Raw genomic sequence first — 26,436 nt, 5'->3', positions numbered from 1 at the left:
ATATTCAGACTTGGAAAAATGAGGGATCAAACGAAAACATGGGTGGAGACTCTAGGACAAGGTGATCTTTACAATCTCTTTGAGAACAAAGCCTGTATGATGTGAGTTGGAGGAGTCTCTTTCTTATTTTATTCTCCATGTGTGGACATAATCACACTTTCCTCAAACAAAAGATGTTTCTGAAAAGTTATGTGCCAGTCAGGTTTGTCAGTTGAGTCTGAAATTGTTATCTTCATTTAAAAAATGTGATCCTCAACAGCTGAGCCCTTTCAAGTGAAGTAATGATTTATAGAAAGCAGCCTTGCAGCAGCCTTGAGAAGTTCTTATTTAAGGACATCTATGGCAAATGCTTTTGTAATGCAAATTATTGCCTTCTATTTGATGGGTTTCTATATGAAGGCTTTTCTTGAAGTACACAACATGAATATTTCCATGTCTAAGTTGCACTTTAAGTGACCATATAGTTGTATATATTTCCATAGTATCCATTCAGCTTACTTAGGAAGTAATAGTCGTGAAGTCCAATTCACCAAACATTTATTGAGGATTTAGCACAGAGAGAAAAGGAATCGTTTATAGCAGGATGCTCATGTAAAATTTACTATTTAATAGCCTTTGGTAGCAAATGCTTTAAAGAAAACTAAAAGAATTCTTATTTTTCTTGACATGAAAGGTTTTAAGTGTCTGACTACAGATAATGAGCTTGGATTACAGATAAATTTTACTGCACAAATATCACTGAAACACTGAACTACATCAAACCAGTTACATGTTCACAAGCCTGGTTTTGGAATGTTCCCAAACTAGCCAATAAGACAATAGTGAATAACATAGTACTGACCTAAAATTAATTATGAACAGAATTCACAGCCTCTTCCTTTGGCACATGACTTTGTAGAATCAATGACTTGGATTTAGGCCAGTAACTGAAACCAGGAATACAGGATGAGAGTGTCAGATTCACATCAACTTTTCCCCTTGTTCTTCTATCGACATTGACTGCATACACTTATTTAATAAATCTTCATCTCTTCTTTCTTCACTCATGTATGAGTCAGAATCATTTGTGATATCTGAAAGAAAAAGATAATGTCTAATTAAAAACAGCCAGCTGCATTTCATTCTGGAGTCTTAAGGTCATTTTAATTGCAACCTTCAAAATGATTAAACACTCCATCTTTTACTTGCAAGCCTACAAAGGTATTCCATACTTTTCAAAACGGGACTGCAGATGTTTAGGTTCTGCAAAATATGTCCCATTTTTCCATTGACTTGAATTGCAAAATCAGAGATCCCTAAATCCCCTGGGGCTGAATACTTTTGGCCAGGAAGTGGGGAAGGTAGCTGTCAGTCTTGTACCATGCATGGCATCTAAAGCTTTACCTGATAAGACTTAGCAGTTTAGTTTTCCCTTCTGGAATTTTTTTTTAAAGGCAATTGGAGTTAAATGACTTGGCCAGGGCATACAGCTAGTAAGTGTCAAGTGTTTGGTCTGAGGCCGGATTTGAACTCAGGTCCTCCTCACTTCAGGGCCGGTGCTCTATCCACTGCACCACCTAGCTGTCCCCTCCCCACCCCCCTTCTAGAATTCTTGACTGGAAGAAGTGTACAGAAATTTTCTTCCTACTAGAGATTGTCTAACTGTACTTGCAACTTCTAGCATTATGCTTCCCCCATTCCTCCTCTTTTTGATGGGCACAGTACTTGAAATTCCTAGATTTTAACATTTGTTTTATTCTCCATGGAACACACATTTATAAAGCACTTTTGAGGTTTACAAAGAGCTTTCTTCATAAGTGCTATGTGAAACAGGAAGTGGAGGTGGAGAGGTTTGTTCCACCAGCATTTCAAATTCATTATCTTTTTTTTTTTTTAGGCAATTGGGGTTAAGTAACTTGCCCAGGGTCACACAGCTAGGAAGTGTTACGTGTTTGGTCTGAGGCTGGATTTGAACTCAGGTCCTCCTGACTTCAGGGCCAGTGCTGTATGCACTGTGCCACCTAGCTGCCCCTCAAATTCATTATCTTCTCAAGGAAATTCATCATTTTTCCCCAAAACTTGTTCCTTTTCTAACTTCCCTGTTAGTGGCACTGCCATTCCCTTAACCACGCTTGAATCTTGAAATAATCTTTGTCCTTGACATCTAGTCTGTTCTATTCCATAAACACTAACTGCCTTTTATGTGCACAGCACTGTGGTACTTAGGGTCTAGTTTTATCAGTTCTTCCTTGTTACCTCTTATATCTATTCCCTTCTGACCATTTCTACTGCCCCAACCCTAGTCTAGGATCTCATTACCTTTCACCTGCGCTATTGCAAAAACATGTATCCTCTGGCTTTTTTTCCTTCCAAACAGCCTTATGTAGTACTGTTAATTTAATCTTCCTAAGTCACAGGTCTGATCACATCACTCCTCAGCTCAAAAGCCATTAATGGTTTCTTAGTGAATGCTGAATAAAATCTAAATTCTTTAGCCTAACATTCAAGGTCTTCCAACATCTGGCTGCAATCAGCCTTATCTCCCATTACTCTCCCTGACATATCTCTATGCTTTGATGGTGTTCCCTTCTCTTAATGTTCTTCATGACCTACCTGGTAGACTTTGCTACCATGCCTCAGCTGCCTTCTCATGATGGAAGATCCTTCCCTCTGGCCTCATCTCCCATCGGTGAGTTCTTCCTAGAACCTCTATTTGGAGGCAGGGCCCAGGCCAGCCATCCTTCACTGTTCTCTCTGCTCCCCTCCTAGGTCTAGATTAAACCTCTATGCCTCCTACTTTCTCCTCCCCCACTTCCCTTTTCAGCTCCCTTTTACGTACTAGCTTTCTTTAGAAATGTAGGCTCCTTCTGGGCACAGGTTTTCTTTTTGCGCTTGTATTTGCATTCCCAGAACGAAGTGCTGTACCTGGTACATAGTAAGTGTTTCATAAATGTTTCTTGGGTTGACTTCTCTCCAGTTGCACAGCCACTGCCCTAATTCAAGGCTGTTGCAATAGCCTCTGACTGGTCTCCCTACCTTGGCTCTTCCCACTCCAATCCATTCTTTTTTCTTTAATTAAATTTTTACTTTTTTCAATCAGTGACTGAAATCTTCAATCTCCTTCACATCTTCCTGATTCCTTTGAGAATGAAACAAACCAACCCTGTTATAAACATGTATGCTCAGGGAAAACAAATTCCACCTTTGGCACATCCAAAAGAAATAGTAGTATTTTTTATCCTGAGTCCTCTGGAATCCTTGTGTTGATCAGAGCTCTAACATGTTTTCAAAGTTGTTTGTCTTTACAATAATGTTGTTATTCTGTGCCCAAAGAGCCATAAAACTGTGCATACCCTTTGACTCAATACCATTACTGGGTCTGTATCCCAAAGTGATTTTAAAAGGGGGCAGGGGAGGACCTAATGTACAAAAATATTTATAGTCCTTTTGGTTGTGTCAAAGAATTGGAAATTATGGGGATACCCATCAATTGGGGAATGACTTAACAAACTGTGGTCTATGATTGTGATGGAATTCTATTGTGTTATAAGAAGTGACAAGCAGAATGGTTTCAGAAAAACCTGGGAAGACTTAACAAAAACTGATGCAAAATGAAGTGAGCAGAACCTGAAGAACATTGTACACAATAATAACAATATTGTATAATGATCAACCATGAGCGACTTAGCTGTTCTCAGCAATACAATGATCCAAAATAATTCCAGAAGACTCAGGATGAAAAATGCTATCCACCTTCAGAGAAAGAACTGGTAGAGTCTGAATGCAGATAAAAACATAGGTTGGTTTGTTTTTTTACTTTCTTTTTCTTTTTTTTGTTTTCTTACACACCATGATTAATAGGGAAATGTTGTGCATGACTGCACATGTATAATCTATATCTAATTCCTTGCCTTCTCAATGAAGGAAGAAGGGAAAGAATTTAGAACTCAAATTTTTTTTTAAATGAAGGTTTAAAATTTACATGTAATTTGAAAAAAAAATTAAAATGTTTTAAACCTAATATTATCATACGGTCAAAATTGTTCCCTCTTCCCTCTGCATCAGTTTATAGTTTCTCTATAACTGCCTCCAATACATTCTCCACACAGCTACCAAAGTGATTTTCTTTTTTCCTTTTTTTTTTAATTTTGTTTTTTTAGGCAATTGGGGTTAAGTGACTTGCCCAGGGTCACACAGCTAGTAAGTGTCAAGTGTTTGGTCTGAGGCCGGATTTGAACTGGGGTCCTCCTGGCATCAGGGCCGGTGCTCTATCCACTGCACCACCTAGCTGCCCCCCAAAGTGATTTTCTTAAAACAAGTCTGACCATTATTCAATAAATTCTAGTGGCCCCTATTTACCTCCAGGATCAAATATAGTTCTCTCTGACGGGCATTTAAAATTTCACAGTCTGGCCCTTTCCTACCCTTTCCAGTTTCTAACAACCGTCTTCCCTCCCACACATTTTACATTCCAGGGATACCAGCCTACTTTGCATTGGCTGCACCCCCATGCCTGGAATCCTCTCCCAGCTTTCCTCTAAGTCTTGATATCCCTGGCTTTCTTCAAGACTCAGCTCAAATGCCACTTTCTGCAAGAGACCCGCCCAGTCCTCCCAGCCAATTCTTCTATGTGTATCATGTATGTACTTTTTTATTTACATGTTGTTTTCCCTATCAGTATGTAAGCTCTATTAGGGCAAGGGTTGTTTTCATGGTTTTGTCTTTATATCCCCAGTACTTAGCCCACTGTCTGGCACTTAATAAATATTTGACTGATTGACCAAACTGTATTTCTAACTGTCCTCCACTCACCCACCCATCCAGACACACACGATTTGCCCCCATCTCTGCCTTTGCTCATGCAGTTTTCTGTCTGAAATGCCCTCCCTCCAAACTTCTGCCTGTTGTATCCCTAAAGACCTAGCCCGAATATCATTTCCTCTATGACATTTCCCTTCATTTTGCTCCGCCTCCTTTCCTCCCTCCCTCCCCCTTTTTTCTGTGCACCCAATTATATTCCATTTCGTGCTGTGCGCATCTGAAGATATCTCCTCTCTCTCATCAGGCTGGACATTTCTTTAGGGCGGAGGCCATCATCTTCATCTTTGTATGCTGTTGGGCTGTTTCAGTCATATCTGACTCAGGGATCCCACTTGGGGTCTTCCTGGCAAAGACATTGGCACGGTTGGCCATTTCCTTCTTCAGTTCATTTTACAGATGAGAAAACTGAGGCAGACAGGGGGACGTGACTTGCCCAGGCTCACCCAGCTAGGAAGTGTCTAAGGCTGGACTTGTACTCACGTCTTCCTGACTGCGGGCCTGGCCCTGGCTGCCCTCATCTTTGTAAATCCCTCTGTATCAAACATACCTTGCACGTCATGTTTGTTGTTACTCTTGTTCGCCTGCCCTCCGTTCTAGCAGAGGACCAGTGAAAGCTGAATGAATGTCACTTCAACCTGAATAGTCCTGAAGCTTGAGGCTTCTGATTCTCTCACAGTACTGTCCTTCATCAGTTCTGTAGCCACAAACCTGTGTCTATCCAGTTTGTTTAGAATAAAGACTACTCGTACTGGCAAAAACACTTAGCTGTTGACTCAGTGGTGTACAATGGCACTGGCTGTAGTTGGAGGGTCAGAAGAGGCTGTTTAACTTCTTCCTGGGTCACTTCCTACCCTTGGGCACAAACTTGGGCGGGATCCTTCATCTCTCTGGACCTCAGTTTCCTCATCCTCAATGTGAGCAGTTGGACCAAATGGCCTCTAAGGGCTCTTCCAGCTATAGACCAATGATTGTATCATCTCATTCTTGACTCTTACTCCTGGATTAGGTGTTTTTCTTTTTCACATTTCACATTTATTTTTAATGTATCAAGATGGGTATAAGGAAATTAGATCCTGAATTCTGAATATATTCCAGAAGAGAAATCAAAGTATATTTCATTGAAATAAAAAATTGCAGCCTCAACCCCCATTTTTTGTCCCAATAGCCAATCTTTTTTTTTTTTTAAATTGGGTATTTACCTGAGTGTCTGAAAGCTTTGTTGGGTCTTTGAAAAAACTTTAGTGACTTACATCTTGCTTTGGGTAAAGAGCCACAATTTAACCTGTGAAAAAAAAAGAGAAATACTTTAATTCTACGTACAGCTACAAAGTGTGTATGGGAGTCAAAGCAAGCTTTCTTTTGTTAAGTTGCCAGCAGCAATCACAGAAGAAGCTCAGCTGGACTTAGGAGATTTTTAAAAAATTACTCCAAAGCTCAAAGCTTACAATTGTAGCAAAGGTTTAGCACTAAGCCAGTCATCATTCCTTCTTTGCCAAATAAAGCTGTGTTAGGGTATTGTCTCTAATCTGGCAGAAGAGTCTTCTCGGGACTCATTGCTTCTGCTTTGTCTTTGGATGGGAGAGGAGAGGACACTCAAAAGCAAGACTAGCTTGAGTTATTTCCCGTCTTTCAATGACTGACCAGCTTTTGCCATTCAACTCTACGTATGGTTCAGTTTTGGTGGGGGTTTTTTTTTGGGGGGGTGAGGCAATTGGGGTTAAGTGACTTGCCCAGGGTCACACAGCTAGGAAGCGTCAAGTGTCTGAGGCCAGATTTGAACTTAGGTCCTCCTGACTCCAAGGCCGGAGCTCTATCCACTACACCACCTAGCTACCCCTCTACATATGCTTATTAAACATATCAAGCACAACAGTGGAGGTGTGAAGATAGAAATGGTCCCTGCACCCAAAGAGTTTACATTCTACTGGGTGAATACAATAGACTGAAAAATAAATACAAATGAAGTTCCAGAGGTATAGAGTGTAACAATGGAGGTGATTAGGGAAGGCCTTGGGTAGGCATCTGGTTTGGGACAGAAGAAAGAACATGTCCTCATCTGCGGACTAACATTTTATATCATAAGAAGGTTTCACTCTACCTTTGTCCCACGTTTTTCTCTTCTAAATTCAACAAACTAAAAGCAACTAGGCAGGATTAGAGGTTTAATCTACATTTTAAGGAATCTGATTTCTTCAAAGCAGGCGATGGCATACCCTTCTTTGCTCCTCCCTGGCTGCCAGAGGGAATGCTGTACGGCCTGTGTTTCAGCTGATGGCGTCGTCGTTATGCCACTAGAGTGCAGTGAGTCCAGCCTCTCCAGCTGGTGTCTCCACGTGGTGCAGGGAGAATGCTGCTTCTGGGAATATCGTGGACTGATTTGACTTCGATGATGGGTAGAGATACCTTCAACAGCAATCAAAGCCAGGAGTTAGAATTGCCTTAGGCAAGGCATTGCGAGCAACAGGTTAAGAGCAGGAAGCAGGACGATGACTCTGTGGGCACTTGCCTGGTTTTTGTGTGTCAGGCTGAACCACGTGCATGTACTGTCTCTTCATCAGCGTCTTCAATGAATCCGTGCTATAGATCTTGGCGATGCTGCAGAGATAGCGCTTTTGACCTGTTGTGAGGTCTGGATGCTGAAATACAGAAATTTACAATCCAAGTTATTGAACAGGAGATTAGCAGTTTAGCTTAAACCAAAAGGAAATGATCTCTAGTCAAATCTTCCTCTAGGCCTCCTTGTGGCCTGGAGGGGAAGCTGGGGTCTTAAAGGCTATGCCGGCAAAACGCGTACTCTAGGAGGCAGAAAGGCATCAAGGGTGGGCACATCTGTCTGTCACCCAAGGATCAGCCTAGCTAAGTCCAGAGATGCTCATCGTCACATTGGCTTCAGGGTTTGGAATCTTTTGCTAGGGCAAGTCTTGAAAAGGCAGAAAGGGAACAAGCATTTATTAGACACCTACTCTATGCTAGGAGCTTTACAAATATAATCTCATTTGATCCTCACCACAAACCTGGAAGGTAGGTGCTATTATGATCCCCATTTTACAGTTGAGGAAACTAAGTCACCCGGCTAGTAAGTATCTGAGGCCAAAATTAGATTCAAGTCCTCCTGACTCCAGGCCCAATACTCTATCCACTGCCCCACCAGGTGCCTCTAAATGGTCTTGAAGATCATCCATCTTTTAAGTCATAGAGGGATTGTGATTGCTATTAACAAGAGGGAGACCCCACACTGATGAAATTACAGAAGTATTGAAGGAAATGTGCATATACCCACAAGACGTGTACATACATATATGCACACATGTGGGCATGTATATGTTTACAGATATATGTACATATATATTAATGTATATATCTATAAATACATACATATATGTGAGTTTTTGAGTGGGGTAATGTGACAAACACTGCATAGATATAAATATAGAAGCGATAAATAGTCATTTTCAGGAGAAAGTAAGGAAGTCTCAGAGAACATTCAGTGGAGCTTCCATGACAAACTTGTAGGACATGGACAAGGACTGCAGTGTATGGGCAGGGACAGATGGGTTGCGATCTGCATCTACTGAAAAGAATATGCCCACATCAATGAGATCACAGAGCCACTTGAACATCCTTGTAAAAAAAAAAGTTCAGGAAGATTCCCTCAGCTTACAGAAAATCTTCAGTAACCCTCTTTACCCTCCCAGCTACATGGCAATGAATATATGTGACAGCTGGGAGCTTTGCTGATCAGTGCAGGGCAAGAATTAAATATTATATTGGAAATGCCTACTTACTGCCTAATTTCTTGTCTGTTTGCTCTAATTATTTTTGAGGCTCAGAGATACTGAGCTATGGTTTTCTTCTCTGTCTCTCTCTGTTTCTGTCTCTCTATCTCTGTCCCTTCCTCTTTCCCTCCTCTCCTATTCCCTTCCCTTCCTTCCCCTCCCTTCCCCCTCTGTTGCCCTCCCTCTCTTTTCTCTCTCTTCCTCTGTCTCTCTATCTCTGTCCCTCCTTCTTTCTCTCCTCCCCTCTTCTCTTTTCTCTTCCCTTCTCTTCTCTCCTGCCCCGCCCCCATAGCTACTTTGGACTTTTACATTGGAAACCATTACCTTCTCTGGGCATTTGGCCATCAATAAGATATACTTTCCTAGGGCAACTTGAGCCCTGGTTCTAATTCCCCATTGAGAAAAACAACAACAAAACTAGAGCCTAGTCAGAGCCTAGAAGAAGCAATAAATAATGAGTCTTCTCACAGAGAAGCTACAGTGATGCAAGCTTTATGAAGAATGTATCCATCTGAAAAAGATTTATTGACTACCTGCTGTATGTATAGGATTCGCTTTGATTCAACAAACATCTATAAAGCACCTACTATGTACAAGGCACTATGGTAGACATTGGAGATACAAAGACAATTTTTTACAAAACAGTCCCTGCCCCTCAGGAAGTAAATGTCCTTCTGGGTGTTTCAGATTGCTGTGCTGGGTACCAATACCCTTCAGAGAGTCTGGTTCACTTTTTTCAGCACCTTGCCCTTGAAATCTTCTATTCTCTTCAACCAGAAGCCCATCTGCAGTACCGAAGACAGGTAGTTTCTCAAAACAAATTTCCCTTTCCCATTAAGCATACCTTTAGAAATGGCGCATTCGTCGACTTCGGAATGTGAACGGTTTGGAGTTGAGGTGTGGTCCATAATTCCTGCAGCCTGGCTATGTGTGGTTCTACTTTTTGTTCTTCTTCAATTCTATCTGTGGCCCAAGAAGATATGAACATACAAATGTCATGGAAGAAGAAAATCGCTCAATAGTCTACTCAGTAAGACCTGTACACATAGAAATGCCACCAAGGATCCTAGAAGAGCTGATCTTAACAATTTCTACACGCCAGACCGCCAGACCGTTATGCCAGCCATCCGACTTAAGGACATGCAAACAACTTAAAACTTCTAAAACACAGTTGGACACTTAATGAGGAATTTTTAAACCTACAATTTTCAAGTGTGAGCCCTAGGCAATGAAAAACAATGAGGCTTTTGGCTAGATTACTCACCGTGGATATAGGGGGTTTGCTGTATACTTGGCAAGGTTGATGAATTTTATCTTTATCATATAAAATTTGAATAATGAAAGTAAAACCTGTATTCCTGCCATAAATACTATGGTTAACAATTATACCTACGGAATAGGCTTTAAGGCTAGGCTCACAAGAGCAACATAGCAATCCTTGAGTGCCAAATTCCCTTGCTATTTCCGATGCATGCTAATTAGCATAAAAATTAGCCCCAGAAATAATTTCACTGGGAGAGTACTTGACATCAAGAAACAAAACAAAACAAACCTTATTTTAAAATTACCATGCTACTTTCAAAAAAAAAGGGAATATAAATTTGCTCCAATTCCCAAGAAAAATTTGGGGAGTCAGGGGTGAGTTTCCTTTGGAAAACCACCACAGAATCACAGAAAACTCAGAGTGAGAACAGACTTAGAAGGCTATCAGGTCCAACCTGTGCCTGGCCAACAAAATCATTTACAGGTGGGCATCCAGCCTCTTCACTTGCCACGTCTTAGGGACAGGCAGCCCACTCCACTGTGGGATACTTTTCACTGTCAAGAAGCTCTTACTTCCATTAAGCCTGCATTTGCCTGTTGGCAGCTTCCACCCATTGGTTCTTGGTCCTACCTTCAGAGGTAGAATGGCCTCCTCCATGTGACAAATATTTGAAACCAGTTCATACATCCTTGCTACTCTTCTCTAAGCTAAACAGTCTTGTTTCTTACCTGGTAGGGTAGGCCATCAGTATGTACACTGAAAACACCATTTCTCATTTTAAGTGAAGGGGAAAAAGTGGCCCCTAAGCAACTCTTGTGTTTTGAAGATACAGTTATCCCTTAAACATTGCAACTTTTCACATCTTAACTTTCCCCATCAAGGTTTTAATATATCGTGGATCAACATAAGAACTTAAATGGGAATTTGGGGGGAGTTTTTTGGAAGCTGTAGACTACATGAGGCCAGTAGATACACAGAAAAAAGTTTAGAAACTCAGAAGTACATAAAATATGTGTATGGTATTATATAATAGCAACATATTTTATCTTTTAATACCATAATAGTTCAGACTTCTCTGGTATGAAGGGAGGGCCAAAAAAATTTTACGTGGATTTCCCAGATTGAGGATATGCCATGCCCTTAACCCCTGAAATGTGGAAGGAATAACTGTACTCAACTGTATATTCTTTCCAGCAGGATACAGAATACATTTGGCCTCTGAGCCTCAGATAATAAAAACAAAAAACAGTTCTCTTTGGTTACAGACATAAACTTTTAGAATACAGTATTTTTTTTGGTGGAGAAGGTGTTGCCTGCAAGGAAGGTCAGCAGAAGGGAAAAGACTTTGCTGGATAATTCTTTGGCTATCTCATATAAGACAAAGCTCGAAGGCTATTCTAAAGCACAGCTTAAAAACAAAAACAAAAACAGCCCCAACTCCAGTCCATCATGTTACATGTTGCAGGCAAATTGTCCTCTTTGAACTATCCTAAGTATACTTATTATCAGCTCTCTCTGCTGTACTTACCAGCACATCTTGGATTCTGGTAACAAGGATGCCCAGCTGATCTGTTAAAAATAAACAGCATACTATGTCAGATTGTGCGCTGTCTTGGGGAGGGTTGGGGGGGGAGAAAAAGGGAGAAAAAAATTTTCAACTCAAAAGCATATGGAAAAAAAATTTTTAATTAAAAAAAACAGCATAAATAGCAGCATATAATCATCAGCAATTTGTAGGACCAGAAAAGGGAGAGAAATGAAAGGAAAGGTCATTTGGTTAATTGTACTTGCTGCTTCTTCTCTGGCCCCATTTCTCCTGGGCTTCGCCCACGCCTCAGTATTTTCTCAGCACAGTAATTACCTCTCAGATGATAACACTCTCACAGGATCTTTTAAAGGGGCTTGGTTCAGATTTTCTACGGTTGCATTTTTTAACCATTCTTGTGAAATCTATCAATTAACAAGTATTTATTAAGCACCTACTATGAGCCAGCCACCATGCTTAGGCACTGAAGTTACAAAAACAATGCTGAAACATTCCTTGCATTAGTTTAAGATCTAGCCAAGGGAGATAACATGTACATTTCTCAGGATATACAATATAGCTCAGAGGTGATTTTGGTGGGAAGGCAGGGTGAGGGGGAGCAGGAAAGATTTCATATAGAAGGGAATTTAAGCTGACCCTTGAAGGAATATAAGGATTCTGGGAGATAAAGGTAATGAGGGGCTATGTTAGAGACACAGGAGATAAGCCGAGCAAAGATGGAGGTGGGTGCTATGTGACAGGAGCAGTGTGAAGGCTAGTTTGACTACATTGCAGAATACAGAAAGGGGATGAATATATAATGATGTTGGTAAGGTAGGGTAGTGTTTAGCACAGTGCCTAGAACATGTAGGTGCTTATTAAATGTTTATTAATTGATTGATTGACTGTGAGGCATTTAAATGCCATTAAAGGGCTTTAAATGCCAAATAGAGTTTATGTTTGATCCAAATAGAGTTTATACTCAACCAATGGAGTTTATTGAGGAGTGACATGGCCGGACCTACACTTTAGGAAAATTACATTGTCAGCTATGTGGGGAAACTTGAGGTAGAGAGACCAGGTAGCAAGCTATTGGAATAGTCCAGGTGAAAAGTGATGAGGGCCTGTGTGAGTGGAGAGAAGAGGACAGATGTGAAAGATGTTGGGGAGGTAGAGAGAACATGATTTGGCAGCTGAGTCAATATGTGGAATAAGAATGAAAAGTGGGGGATGATACTGACGTTTCAACTTGGGTGACTGGAAGGTGGTGGGGCCCATGACAGGAAGAGAGAAGTCTGGAGGATGGGTGAGTTTGGAGGGGGAGTAGGGGGAAAGGTGAGTTCAATTTTGTACACGTTGAGTTTGAAATGTCTACAAGGACATCTGGTTCAAAATGCTTAATGATTTGGACATATGAATTTGAGACTGGACGGTAGAGAGATAGCTGGAGTTAATCTCTATGGATAAGTTATCTCATAGATAAGCTATCTCTATCTTATACATCTATCCCATATATTTATCTTATATAGAAATCACCCACTCCCACCTGTGTATAGAGTTATGTGTGTGAATGGATGAGGTCACTGAGAAAGAATGTAGAGAGAGAAGATAAGAGAGGCTCCAGGATTGAGTCTTGGATAGCACAGTAGATCGAATGCTTGACCTGGAGTCAGGAACACCAGAATTCAAATCCAGCTTTCGATACTATTGTGTGACCTTGGGCAAATCCCTTAACCTCTATCTGCCTCGATTTACTCATCTGTATGATGGGGATAATAGATTGCATCTACCTCCCAGAGCTGGTATTTGCTGTTGAGTCATTTCAGGGGTGTCCAACTCTTCATGATCTCATCTGGGGTTTCCTTGGCAAGGATACTTGCAGTGATTTGCCATTTTCTTCTCCAGCTCATTTTCCAGATGAGGAACTGAGGCAAACAGGGTTAAGTTGACTTGCCCAGAGAAACACAGCTGGTAAGTGTCTGAGGCTGGATTTGAACTCAGAAGGATTAGTCTTCCTAATGCCAAGCCCAGTGCTCTATGCACTATGGCGCCACCTAGCGGCCAGATCTTAAAGTGTTATATAAATGCTATGCTTACTAGCATTCCTACCTACAGAGAGAGAGGGCAGGGTATAGATGATGATCCAAAAAAGGAGAATGAGGAGGAAAAATCCACACTGGTTCTCCCTCGAACGCCCTAATCACTCAGCTCCTCACTCCTCTACCCCTCCTCAGCCACAGCTAGTCACAGCCTTCATCTTCACATCAACAAATGCACAGCCTTCATGTTCAAGAATTCTGGTGTCCTTATCTGATCATAATCAATCGGCTTTCCACCTCTCCTTCTGCCTTCCTTTATCAAATCCTACTTTTTGTCCACACTGTGACCTCTAATCCTAGTCTATGACCCCTGTACTAGCCTCTCGCTCCTCTTCTCCCCATCTTGACTCCTTAGTGAACCAATCCAACTCTACATTACTCCATCCCATCTGAGAAAAATGATTATTTCTCTCTTGTATTAATAACCAATTAATATGGGGGAGGGGGGAAATCCAGGGGTTGTTTTCCCTTTGTATTTCCTCATTCAGAAACCAGCTCCTGTAGATTATTCAGCCAGTGTCTCATGACTTCACCTTCCTGAAGTCATGAAGGACAAAGGATAACAATCAACAATCTCTGAAGGACATTGTCCAGATTGCCCAAATCCTCGGGGCATGCTTTTTGATATACTAGATCAACTGGAAAACCTTACCAAGAGAATCTAATCTAGGAGAATTCCTGCCCATTGTGTTCTACTCAGACGGGCTTGTGTGGGGGTGGAGCCCTTTGTCTAGATTGCCAGGAGTGGTCTGGGGAAGAGATGAGTAAGAGTGACATAATCAAAGTCACATTCCCCCAGCCCCTCATTAGAATAGACCCACCTCTCATTATAATATTCAGCATCTCATTAATTGTTAACCAATCAGAGTTGATTTCTGTCTGTGGAGAACACTCTTCTAAGGATATGTAAACATTGGGCCTCCTCCATGGTTATCTTTGGTTTATGAAAGGCAAGTGACCACTGCTTTATTATTTACTAGCCATAATATATGAAAATTAATTATTAATTACCCAGAACTTACATCTCTTGGACTTTTCATTCATCACACATCCCAGCTCTTTTTATCAATTATCTTCATTTCTTCTTGTCTGCTGGCTCCTTCCTTATTGCCTACAAATATCCATGTCACCCTCATCCTCAAAAACCCACCCTCGATCCTTCCAGACATGCCCCGCCCCCATTATGCTAGATCTCTTCTGCCCTTTGTGACTAAACTCCTTGAGAAGACCATTTATTTATACAATAGGTGCTTCTACTTTTCCTCTTCTCACCCTCTTCTTAACCCCTTAAGATCTGGCTTCCAACCTTATTATTCCACTGAAACTGCTCTCTCCAAAGTTCCTAATGATCTGTTAATTGCCAAACCCATTGATCTTTTCCCAATCCTCATTCTTCTTGGCCTCTATGCATCTTCTGACCCTGCCAATCGCCCTCTTCAACTTGATGCTTTTCTCTAGGTTTGCAGGGTATCACTTGCTCCTGGGTCTCCTCTTATCAAACCATTCCTTCTCAGTATCCCTTGCTGGATCCTTACTAGAAGGTTTGTGGTCCACTGTCCCCACAGTGTTCTACCCTGGGTCTTCTTTTCCCTCTATCCACTGCACTTGGTGATCACATCAGCTCCCCTGGACTTAATTGCCATTTCTTTGCTGCTGTTTATCAAATCCGTTTATCCTGCCCACCTCTCTATTGGTCTCCAATCTTGCATCTCCAACTGTCTTCAGACATCTTGGACTGGATGTCCAGTAGACATCTTAAACTCAACATGTCCAAAACTGAACCCTCCCCGCTTCCAACCTTTCCTGTTACTAAGGAGGGCAACTCTCAATGCCTCAGGCTCACAACCTAGGAGTCATCCTGAACTCCTCACTACTTCTTACCCCCCCCATATCCAATATGGTGCCAATATGGTGCCAAGGTCTGTCAATTTTACCTTTGCAACATCTCTCAAGCAGGCCCCCTTCTCTCATCTGACACTGCCACTACCCTGGTACTGGCCTTCATCCTTCCTGCCTGGATTGTCGCCATGGCCTCTGGGTGGGTCTGCCTGCCTCAAGTCTCACCCCACTGCAGTACATCTTCCACAACCACCAAAGTGATTTTCCTACAATGCAGGCCCAATCATGTCACTCCTCTATTCAATAAACTCCAGTGGCTCCCTATCACCTCCAGGATCAAATACAGAGTTTTCTATTTGGCATTCAAAGCCCTTCATAACCAACCCTCCCCTGCCACCTTTCCAGTCTCCTTATACCTTACACCCTGCCATATACTCTTCCACAAACTAGACACTCCATGCATCTATACCAGGCACTTTCTTTGGCCTTCTTCATGCCTGGAACGCTCTCCCTCCTCAACCACACCTACTGACTCCCCTGGCTTCTTCAAGGCCCAACTAAAATTCCACCTTCTACAGGAAGTCTCTAACCCCTCAATTCTAGTGCCTTCTCTTGGTTAACTGTTTCATATTTATTCTATATATGGCTTGTCTGTACACAGTTGTTGGCTTGTTGTTGCCACCATTAGATTGGGAGATCCTTGAAGGCAGGGCCTGCCTTTTGACTCTTTTTGTATCCCCATTGCCTCTGCCCATTGAACAACCACTGCTTCCCTTACTGACATTCCATCTCCATCTATAATAACAACAATAGCTAGTACTTCAATAGAGTCTTAAAGGTTTGCAAAACACTTTACAGATATCTCATTTCATCCTCACTATAACCCTGGGAGGTAGGTGCTATTGTTATCCCCATTTTACAGATAAGGAAAATGAGGCAAACTGAAGATAAATGACTCGCTCAGAGTCACACAACTTGGGGGTGTCTGAGGGTAGATTCAAACTCAGGTCTTCCCAAACCCAGGTTTAGCACTCTATCCACTGTGCCACCTAGCTGCCTTTGCTCTCTCTCCTCCCCTCCCCTTCTTAGAGTCCTCAGCTTTTTGCAAGGGCCATTCCTTGTGCCTCTCCTACAGAAGGCTTTACTGGATTTCCTCAGCTCTTTCTCTTAAAATTACTTTGAATTTACTCTTTCTCTGTGTAATATATATATATATATATATATATACATATATGTGTATATGTATATATATACTAATATATGTATGTGTATACATGTGTATATATATATATATACACCAATATATATGTATGTATATACATGCATATATATGTATATATGTATATAGATGTATATATATATATATATACACCAATATATATGTATGTATATACATGCATATATATATGTATATATATATATGTATATATATATATATATATATATGCGCATGTATACAGCGATATATACTGTCTCTCTCCCCCAATGATAGAATGAAAGCTCCCTGAGGGCAAGCACTGTCATTTTTGTCTTGGTATCACCAGACCCTTACAGCCTCAGTGCCTGGTGCATAGAAGACGCTCACTACATACTTACTGAATAAATGTTGTTGATTCCCTGAGAGGTTTACAACAGCTTTGTGGGGCAGACGGTTCAAGTATCAGCTCCATTAAATACATAGAGGGAGCTTAAGTGCAGAGAGTGTGCACAGACTCACAGCCAGGAAATGTCCAAGGCCTTTTGCCCTTCCCCCCTACATCATAGCTGCTGCTTAAGGTAAAGGTGGTTGTTGTATCCAACTCCTTGTGACCCCTTTTGGAGTTTTCTTGGCAGAGATACTGGAGTGATTTGCCATTTCCTTCTCCAGCTCATTTTCCAGATGAGGAACCTGAGGCAAACAGGGTGAAATGACTTGGCCAGGGTCACACAGCTAGTATGTGTTAATTGTCTGAGGCCGCATTTGAACTCAGGTCTTCCTCACTCCAAGGCTGGAGCTCTATCCACTGTGCCACCTGCCCCTCTGAGGCTGGATTTAGATTCAGGAAGATGAGCCGTTTTTAACAATTAGTAATTAAAGTGTAGGATGGACTTTGATTATTTTGTAAGGATGCTCTGAACAGTGACTCTAGCATTAGGGTGACTCAGAAATGATAAGTTAAAGTGGTAATTTTTTATTTTATTAGGGAAGGTACCATTGAGTGGGAGTGTTACTAGGAAGTGATTGTTGACTCAAAATACAAAATGTTTTTTCTAAAAATGAACAATTGACTTAGGATAGCTGGGAATTTGTATACAGATTTCCTCCACAAAATAAGCTGAGTGTCTTAAAAAGGCAACTCTCTCCTACCATCACTCCCACCCTGTTCTCTCTGAATTCAATCAGTACTTGCTAAACTCCTTCACCCTCCCACACACCCCCCACCCCAAGAAGTAAACTCCTTGAGGTCAGGGCCTATTTATTCCATTTGGTATCTTGGCATCCCTTAGCCTAGCACAATGCCTGGAACATAACAGCTGCTTAATAAATGTGTGCTAGATTGAATTAAGGTCTGGAGCACTGTACCAGCCACAAAAGAAATAAAAAATGTTATCTCTGCCCTAGAGAAGCTTATAAACTAATTGAAAATTGGTCTGACTTAACCTTCTTAGCAATACAAGGATCTAAGACATCTCCAAAGACCTCATGATGGAAAATGCTATCCACAAAGAAGAAAAAACTATGAAGTTTGAATGCAGATCGAAGCATATTATTTGCTATTTTTTTTTCTTCTGTTGTGTTTTGTTTTCTCTTTCTGGTGGTTCCTCCTATTGGTTCTAATTCTTCCTTACAACATCACTAATGTGAAAATATGTTTAATAGGAATGGACATATGTAGCCTATATCAAATTGCATGCCATCTTGGGGAGAGAGGTGAGGAGGAGGGAGGGAGAGAGGGGGGAAAATTTAAAACTCAAAAGCTTATGGAAGTGATTGTTGATAATTCAAAATAAATTAATTTTTAAAAAAAGAAAAAGAAAATTGCTCTGCATGAAGCAGTTACCATAGAGAATAGTTAAGGGCCAAACCGATATTGGTTGTTTATGTAAGTGGAATTCATGGACAGTGAGTGATGACATCAGTATTGGCTGAGACAGTCCCAGAATATCACCAAAGTATCTCCTTGGCAAACCATTCCAGCGTCTTTGCCAAGAAAACCCCAAATGGTCACAAAGAGTTAGATACGACTCCAATGACTGAACAACAGTGAAAACAACATTTCCCCTTTGAGGAAAGGGAGGGGGGGAAGTGAAGGACTACCTCATAGCTCTTGGGAGATTCTTCTCAACAAGGCCTTTGGCTTGCCCTTCTCAAAGTCTGAAGACTGGGCTCCAGTTATTATCCACCCAAGGCTCTGAGCCTTGTCAAAATTGAAAAACTGCACGTGGCCTTAGACTAGCAAGCTACACTAAAAAAAAAAAATTCAAAATGGATAAGTGACCCAAATATAAAAGGTCACTCAAATAATGCATTTTTTTTTTGAAATTTAAAAAATGTAGAGACTGGAAGGAAATGCTTCTCACAACTTTGGTTAGGGAAAGTATTCAAACCAGACAAGGTAAACAGAGATTACATGAGACAAAATGGACAATTTTGATTGTATAAGATTTAAAGCTTTTGCACAAATAAGACAACTTAAATGAAAAAAAAATTTAATGTGAAAAAAAATGTCTTTGCACCAACTATATCTGCTAAAATTTATACCCAAGATGTATAGGGTAGGCATGTAATATACAAGACTTTGTATGTAGATTGTACATTCATATACATATACATATATATACATACATATATGTAATTATACATATGTACTGTTATAAATTATAAGGACATATATATAATTCTTCAATATATAAATGGGTAAAAAGGATATGAGTGGCTTTCAGAAGAAAAAATGAAAACTATTAACAACTATATAAAAATGCTTCAAATTAAATATAAAAGAAATTAAAATTCAAACAAGGACCAGGGCGCCTTCTCTACAATGACTCCCTTCTCTCTGATGACAGAGCAGCCTACTCACCCTGGAGAGATGTCAGCCTTCTGGTTCCCTGGAGGATCACTCTACCCCTGCAGCCCCTTCCTTAGTTGGGTGGTTTCTACTGGAACTTCCATTTTAAGGAAAGTGCCCAAAGTCTACCATGTTCCTTCCTTCATTCCTTCCTGGGCACTCCTCCTTGAGGACAGGTACTCTCTTTCTGCTTGCATATTCCCAGCACTTACCCCAATACCTGGCACACAGTAAGCACTTAATAAATGTTTGTGGATTTACTGGCCAATTTCACCTCATATCCATCAAAGTGGCACAGATACAGACAGAAAATATTGGACAAACTATGAAAAGACACTCTAGATGGATCTGTGAATTGGCCTAGCTATTCTGGAAAACAATTTAGAATTACGCAAAAATAAAACAAAAAGTCACTAAACTGTGCAGAATGTTTGACCTAGCAATCTTCTATTTGGCATATATATCCCAAAGAAAGTCAGAGGCAGAAAAGTCCCATATATGCCCCAATAATCACAGCAACAGTTTCAGAGTCACAAAACAAATCTAAAGAAATAGAACTCATTGGGAAATGGCTGAAGAAATTGTGGTATAAGAATGTAATAGACTGTTACTGCCTCATATATAATGACAAATATGGAGATTTAGAGAGACATGACTTTCTTATTTGAACTGTATAAATCGATACAGAGTGAAGAAAGCAAAACCAGGAGAACATGACTACAAAAACGTAAATGAACACAATACCAAGACATCAAAATCCACACTAAATGCAACAATCAATCATGGTTCCGGAAGACTAATGATGAAACTAACACAATTCTCTCTTCTGATAGGGGTGCAAAATGTTGTGTAAAGTGTAAGAAGCAGTCACTTCATGAGTTGGTTTTGTAGAATTATTTATTTTAAGGGAGAAGGTATCGATGAAACTTTAAAAAGAAGAAAAATACCTATAGGCCATGGAATGTGAATTTTCTAACGTTTCAAATATTTGCATTTACTTCTAAGTAATGTTAAAATGTATTCCTTTACACACATAGGCTCATGCAATCCTCGTGGAGGATGTTCCATGGAGGGTCCAAATGAAGGAAGGATTCATTGCCTATAAATGGTGAGTTCCACCAGATTCTACTGTTTGTGGATTATATCAAAAACTAGAACAGTAAAACAAAACAAAAAGACAAAGACAAAACAAAACAACTCCCCCCCAGGATCCATGATAACTCAAAAGAAGTCAGCATAATAATCTAATACAGGAAAAAACAATAGATGAAAAATGTCTATTGCCCAAACTGTGACAGGCAGTTACATGGCTAGTACAGCCTGTATAGGAAGTAGAGATGGACAACGAGCTGGGCCCAGAGGTGAACAAGTAGGAGAGTGAAAGCTTCTACTACACTGCAGTAAAAGGGGAATTGTCTTTTTTTTTTTTAATTTGTATCCCAATGCGTGGCATATTATTAAAGGCTTGTTGAGTGACTAGATTGGATTACATTTTGGAAATTCCAGTGTCTTCTCTCTCATAACACACATATCTATGTATGCTCACTTACCCCCCCACACACACACTTACCCCCCCACTTTTTTTTCCAAACACAAATGTTCTCCCAGAACCGAAGCGTGGTGAATCTTGGAACACAATAACCTCTAATGAATCATGGTAGTTGGTGACTCCAAAGACAATGGAAAAAACAAATAGTAGGCTAAGTCAGCTGCAACATTACTACATATGCACAAAAAGTGGCATAAAGAATATAATCCAGGAAAAATGTAATTAGAAAAGAAAACAGGCTAGCCATGTACTGAGAGTGAGGAATGAACAACTCCAGGGCTGCCGGCAGAGAAAAAATATTTTCAAAAAGGCCTGGAGGAAGACCTCCTATTCACTGGATGCATCCTCTGTCAGTAAGTAAACATCTATTAATCAAATCTATGGAAGAGTATGGTATGGAGAAGAACTGGTGGGTAGGGTGGATAGGATGTTATCTATAACAGTGGAAATAATACTAACATCATTGAGGTAACAGCTCTAATTAATCGCTGACATATTACATATATATATGTAATATGTATATTACACACACACACACACACACACATATATATGTAATATGTATATTACACACACACACACACACACACACACATATATATATGTGTATATATATATATATATATATATGCACAGTGAGACTTTTCTCACTGGAGCTGGACCTGGGACCTGAAGGGCAACCTAGTCTAACCTTCTCCATGACTATGTAAGCCTATGAATATAAAGGAATAAATTTCAATATGATTTTAAACATAAATGCAAATAAACTTAACATCATAAAATTCCACATCCACTCAAAGGTGTTTTTTTTCTTTAAAAGTATTTTCTTCTTTCTAAAGTTTTATTGATGTCTTTTGTTTTTAATCCCAGTTACTTATTTGTAAGGATGAGGACTGAAGCTCTGCTCTCTCCCTACCCCAGATGCCTTGTCTATCCCTAGGCTGAGCTACCTGGAGGTCTTACAGGCATAAACCTTTGGTTTGCAAGGGGATGAAATCAGGAGCCACCTAAAAGTAACCCATTTATTCTCTCAGTTATTCAACAAACTTATTAGATGAATGAATAAAATATAATTAAAATCTATTTCAAAAAGAATCCACCTTTTATTATCTCTTCTCTCGAATAAGGATCTTCCTTATTTTCAAGAAGGCAAAAGAAATACACATCTGGTGTCACACAGCCTGCCCCAGGGACAAGAACCCAGGAGTCTTGCCTACCAGGCTATTGTCTTAAGCACCTGGGGTTTTCTATACTGCTCTCATCGAAGCTTGCCATTCCTTTCTTTTTTCTGGGGAAAATGTAGCCTGGTGGCCCAGCGCCCCCACGGGGTAAAAGCCTCCACTGTGGCACCCACCCGGGTGAGTCATTGCACCAAACGCCTCCGCGGCTGCTGGGAACCTTCCCTTAGCCCCAGGCGCCACCCCCCTCCGACCGTGAGTCACGCCGTCTTCTCCCCATCCTCGAACCAGCAGCAAAGGATGCTTGTCCGCCCTCTGCTAGAATCCCCTCCTCCCTCTTCGCCCGTGGCTTATCCATCGGTGGCCAGCTACCCTCTGCCCTCCGGGCAGGGCAGAGGAGAGGGAGACTGTCTGGCCCCCGCCCCATCTCTCCGTGCAAGGCTGCGGGCCCCGAGCCTCACCCGCCGCTCCCGGCTGCAGCTGACAGCTCCGACACCCGCCCATCCTCGTCCACCCAGGGAGGCGTCTGCATCTGGCCCGGCATTTTCTCCGAGGGGTCCCCAACGGCGACGTCCAATGCAGGGAGGGAGGGAGAAAAGCTTCCCCCGCTCCTCCTCCGGGCTTCAAGCTGTGTGAGTCAGGACGGGGAGATGTTGGGGTGACAGGGAGTTGAGCCTCCACCTCGGCCGCCTGCTTGCTTGGCTCCTTCCCTTCCTCCCACTCCTCCTCGGACTCCCGCTGGCTGGGCTCTGGCGGGGCAAGGGGACGCTGGCTAGGCGCGGAACGCTAACGAGTGGCAGGAGCTCGCGCATCCTAAGCAGGCGATGACGCCCCGTGCATCCTAGGCACGGATGTGTGGGCACGCCTCTTTACGGGATCCCTTAGCTGGAAATATACTAATTATCATTACTATTATAATTGTAATTTAAAACATTTTAAAACCGCCCAGCTAAGCTCTCTGTTCAGAACATCACCCCAAATAGCAATGCCCGGGATCTGCCAGAAGCCTGCCTAGGCGGTGGCTCCGGGGCAGTCCTAGGCAGGGATGCGCTCCCGCCCCTCCTGCAGGTGGATGGATGGATGGTTGGTCCAGAGTCAAGCTTCCTGGATCAGACCTCGTCCATTCTGCGCCTGCGTGGCTGGAGAGCCGCTAGGCGAACCCAAGTTGACTTCAGCGTCGTTCTCTACTCTTTAGGAAGCATGGCCCTCTTGAAGACCCGTAGTAGGAGGCGGGACTGCGGTTGCTATAATGGGGCGGGGACAAAGGGCGGGCCCTCGGCCTCGATTGGCTCTCGCGCCCTCCGGAAGTCGAGTCGCGGACTGTGCGCACTCCGAAGTTGCCGGGACGCTCTTGCGCCGCTTCTTCTCCGGCTCTGTCTGTCTCGGCGGGCACCCACGAGGGTCAATATGCCTCGGTACGCTCAGCTGGTGATGGGCCCCGCCGGCAGCGGAAAGGTCAGTGTGGGCAGGAGGCTGTTGGAAAGGGAGCGGAAACTTTAAGGCTCCCCGTGACCCTCCTGTGTGGCTGGGAGCCTTAAGATGGGGACACAAGATACAGACCCTGGGTTCTACAGCCGCCCCCAGACTCCGGGGGTGGGGTGGGGGGTTGCCTGGGATCTTAGAACAAGGGCTGGTTCAGGAGCTGCCTCCTAAGTGTCCTAGGAATGCAAACGTAAACATTAGAGAATCTGAGACAACATTCAGGCGTCTGCTGTTTGCCAGGCACTTAGTAGGGTAAGGGTGGCACATCCGGCCTCGAGGGTGGGAGGATGTGGATTCGAGTCCTTGCTCTTTGCCACAGGATGGCTGTAGCACCTTGGGCACCTCTCAAAGGCTGCCAAGTGCAGAAGAGTCAGCACGATCACTCTGGGAGTTCCAGCCCCACTCTACCCCCAATCAATAATCAGTGACAAGAGACTCTCACCCTCCTATATCCAAGCTATTCCCATTACAGCATCTCTTGTCCATTGCAGCTTTGCAACATCTCTGGTCAATTTCACCTTTACTGTATCTCTAGTTGATTTCACCTTTGCAGCATCTTTGGTTGATTTCCCCTTTGTAGCATATTTCAAATACACCTCCTTCTCTCCTCTGACCCTGCCATCCCCCTGGTTCAGGCCCTCATCACTTCGCACCTGGACTATGGCAGTAGCTTGGGGCGGGGGAGGTACAGAGATCCTGCCTGCCTCCAGTCTATCCTCCACTCAGATGTCAAAGTGATCTTCCTAAAGTACACATCTTATAATGTCACCCTTTACCCTGGTACAGGCCTTCATCACTTCGCACATGGACTGTTGCAGTAGCTGCTGGTGGGTCTGCCTACCTAAGGTCTCACTCCATTCCAGTCCGTCCTCCATTCAGCCACTAAAGTGATTTTCCTAAAATGCAGGTCTGACCATGTCAACACCCCCTGCTCAGCAAACTCTAGAGATTCCCTTTTGCCTCCAGAATCAAATACAAAATCCTCTTCTTGGCATTCAAAGCCTTTTTATCACTCAGCCCCCTCCTGGCTTTCTGGTCTTACACCTTACTCCCCAACATGGCCTCTTAGGTCCAATGACATTGGCCTCCTGGTTTTTCCTCAAATAAGATGCTCCATTTCTCTCTTTCTTCAAGTCCCAGCTAAAATCTCATCTCTCTACCAGAAATTTTTCTCAATCCCACGTAATTCTGGTGCTTTCCCTCTATTAATTACTTCCTACTTGTCCTGTAAATAGCTTATTTGTACATATTTGTTCGCTTGTTGTCTCCTTCCTTAGATTGTAAGCTCCTTGAGGGCAGGGACTATCTTTTCCCCTCTTTTTTGTATACCCAGCACTTGGCATAATGCCTGGCACATAGTAGGTGCTTAATAAATGTTTATTGACTGCCTCACACTTTATGTTCATCTGTAAAATCAAAGGTTTAGGTAAATTATCTCCAAGTCTCTTTCAGCTCTGGATCATGTATAATCCAATAATTTCAAGGCTCATTTCATCTTTTGTGTCCCCAGTGGTAAGCAGTAGTCCAGACAATCTGCATTTAATTGCTTTTTGTATATACTAGGTGTCCAGAGGTACAACAACAATGATCAATCCATCCACAGACATTTATTAAATAATTACTGTGTGCTGAGCACTAGGGGTACAAAGACAACAATCTATGCACAAGCATTTATTAAGTGCCTCCTGTATGCCAGAGGCTACTGGTAAATGCTGGAAAAGACAAAGACAAACATGGTCCAGACCCTGTCCTCAGGGGAGACGAGGGAAACAGCATCAAACCAGCTGAGTACAGACATGATCATTCAACAAGCAATTATTAAGCACCTATACTGTCTCAGATGATAATGTATGGAGATGCCTCAATGGCCCTTTCACCGTCCTTGGTGTCTGAGGCTGTACTCAGTTCTAAGAGAGAAAGACGTGAAGCTGCCTCTGCCCTCAGGGAGCTCACTATACTTTGGAGGTCAAGGATTGTGGATTTAGTACTAGGAGGGATCTTAAAGGCCTTCAAAGCCAACCACTCTATTTTAGAGCCAAGAAAACTGAGGTCCAGGGAGCTAAGTGGAAGAGCCAAGATTTAAACCCAGGTCCTCTGATTCTAGCACCTCAGTGGTATAGTGGCCTGGAGTCAGGAAAACCTGAGTTCAAATCCATCCTCAGACATTTACTAGCTATGTAACCCTGGGCAGATCACTTCACCCTGCTTGCTTCAGTTTGGACACTATTGAACGAAAAAAGGCCTCTGACCCTCAATCCAACACTCTTTATGTTACTCCATATCAGTCAGTCAGTAAGCATTTATTAAGTGCCTGCTGTGTACTACACTATACTAGGCAGTGGGGATACAAAGAAAGATAAAAGACAGACCTTCCTCCCAAGGAGCTACGCTCACAGTCTAGTGGGGGAGACAACATGCAGAGAAGCTAAAAGCAGGATAAATAGGAAATAATCAACAGAGGGAAGGCCCTGGGCATGAAGAGGAGTCAGCAAAGGCTTCTTGTAGAAGTGGGGACTTCCGCTGAGACTTATCGAGAAGTTGGGAGGGGGGACCATGTTGCTTCTTTAGTGTTTCCCTGGGTTTTCACTGGATATTTGCTGACTAGAAGTTGAATACTATCTCCTCACAGCAGTGCCTGGAGCTCGAGAGCACACATACTTATTTTTCTCATCTTATGGATGAGGAAACTGAGTCTCTATATGCCAGCTGTTCTTATTAGAAGAGGCGGGACCTGTGATTTCCTTGGTATAAGGATGTCCTCGGATGGGAAAGTCTCTCTACTGGTGCAGATTGACCCCTTCTCTTAGGGAGTTGAGTTATCCATCACATATGTCAGAGGCTCAGAGGCAGCCTTGGACTCAGATCCTACTGGTTT

The 26,436-nt window shown here is 42.2% G+C and overlaps 2 protein-coding genes across 2 annotated transcripts in view; one reads left to right on the top strand and one right to left on the bottom strand.

Annotated features, from left to right (window-relative positions):
* Nucleotides 1-520: 520 nt before the first annotated feature.
* FAM216A (family with sequence similarity 216 member A) lies at nucleotides 521-22,625 on the bottom strand. Its single transcript, XM_020970141.2, has 7 exons — nucleotides 22,541-22,625; nucleotides 11,369-11,409; nucleotides 9,421-9,539; nucleotides 7,307-7,436; nucleotides 7,014-7,203; nucleotides 6,000-6,082; nucleotides 521-1,073 (listed from the first exon to the last, which is right to left on the bottom strand). The coding sequence occupies exons 1-7, from the start codon at nucleotides 22,621-22,623 to the stop codon at nucleotides 961-963; spliced, it is 759 nt and encodes a 252-aa protein (XP_020825800.1). The 5' UTR covers nucleotides 22,624-22,625; the 3' UTR covers nucleotides 521-960.
* GPN3 (GPN-loop GTPase 3) overlaps nucleotides 22,622-26,436 on the top strand; it is a 19,511-nt gene continuing 15,696 nt past the window's right edge. Inside the window, 2 exon segments of the mRNA XM_020970140.2 lie at nucleotides 22,622-22,711; nucleotides 23,275-23,534. Coding sequence (XP_020825799.1) covers nucleotides 23,280-23,534 — 255 coding nt within the window. The 5' untranslated portion in view covers nucleotides 22,622-22,711; nucleotides 23,275-23,279.

Source organism: Phascolarctos cinereus, unplaced genomic scaffold, assembly GCF_003287225.1.
Source record: "Phascolarctos cinereus isolate Bilbo 61053 unplaced genomic scaffold, phaCin_HiC Scaffold_4;HRSCAF=312, whole genome shotgun sequence".
Classification (NCBI taxonomy): Eukaryota; Metazoa; Chordata; class Mammalia; order Diprotodontia; family Phascolarctidae; genus Phascolarctos; species Phascolarctos cinereus.
The sequence above is the reverse complement of the archived record's forward strand: the minus strand, read 5'-3'. Positions and strand labels throughout refer to the sequence as shown.

Excerpts from the sequence above, each read along its gene's own strand:
- FAM216A (XM_020970141.2), bottom strand. The coding sequence starts at position 22,623 with ATGCCGGGCCAGATGCAGACGCCTCCCTGGGTGGACGAGGATGGGCGG. Across the intron at positions 11,410-22,540 it reads GCTGCAGCCGGGAGCGGCGG|ATCAGCTGGGCATCCTTGTT; the intron begins GTGAGGCTCGGG and ends TATTTTTAACAG. Across the intron at positions 1,074-5,999 it reads CAAAGCTTTCAGACACTCAG|ATATCACAAATGATTCTGAC; the intron begins GTAAATACCCAA and ends TTTTTCTTTCAG.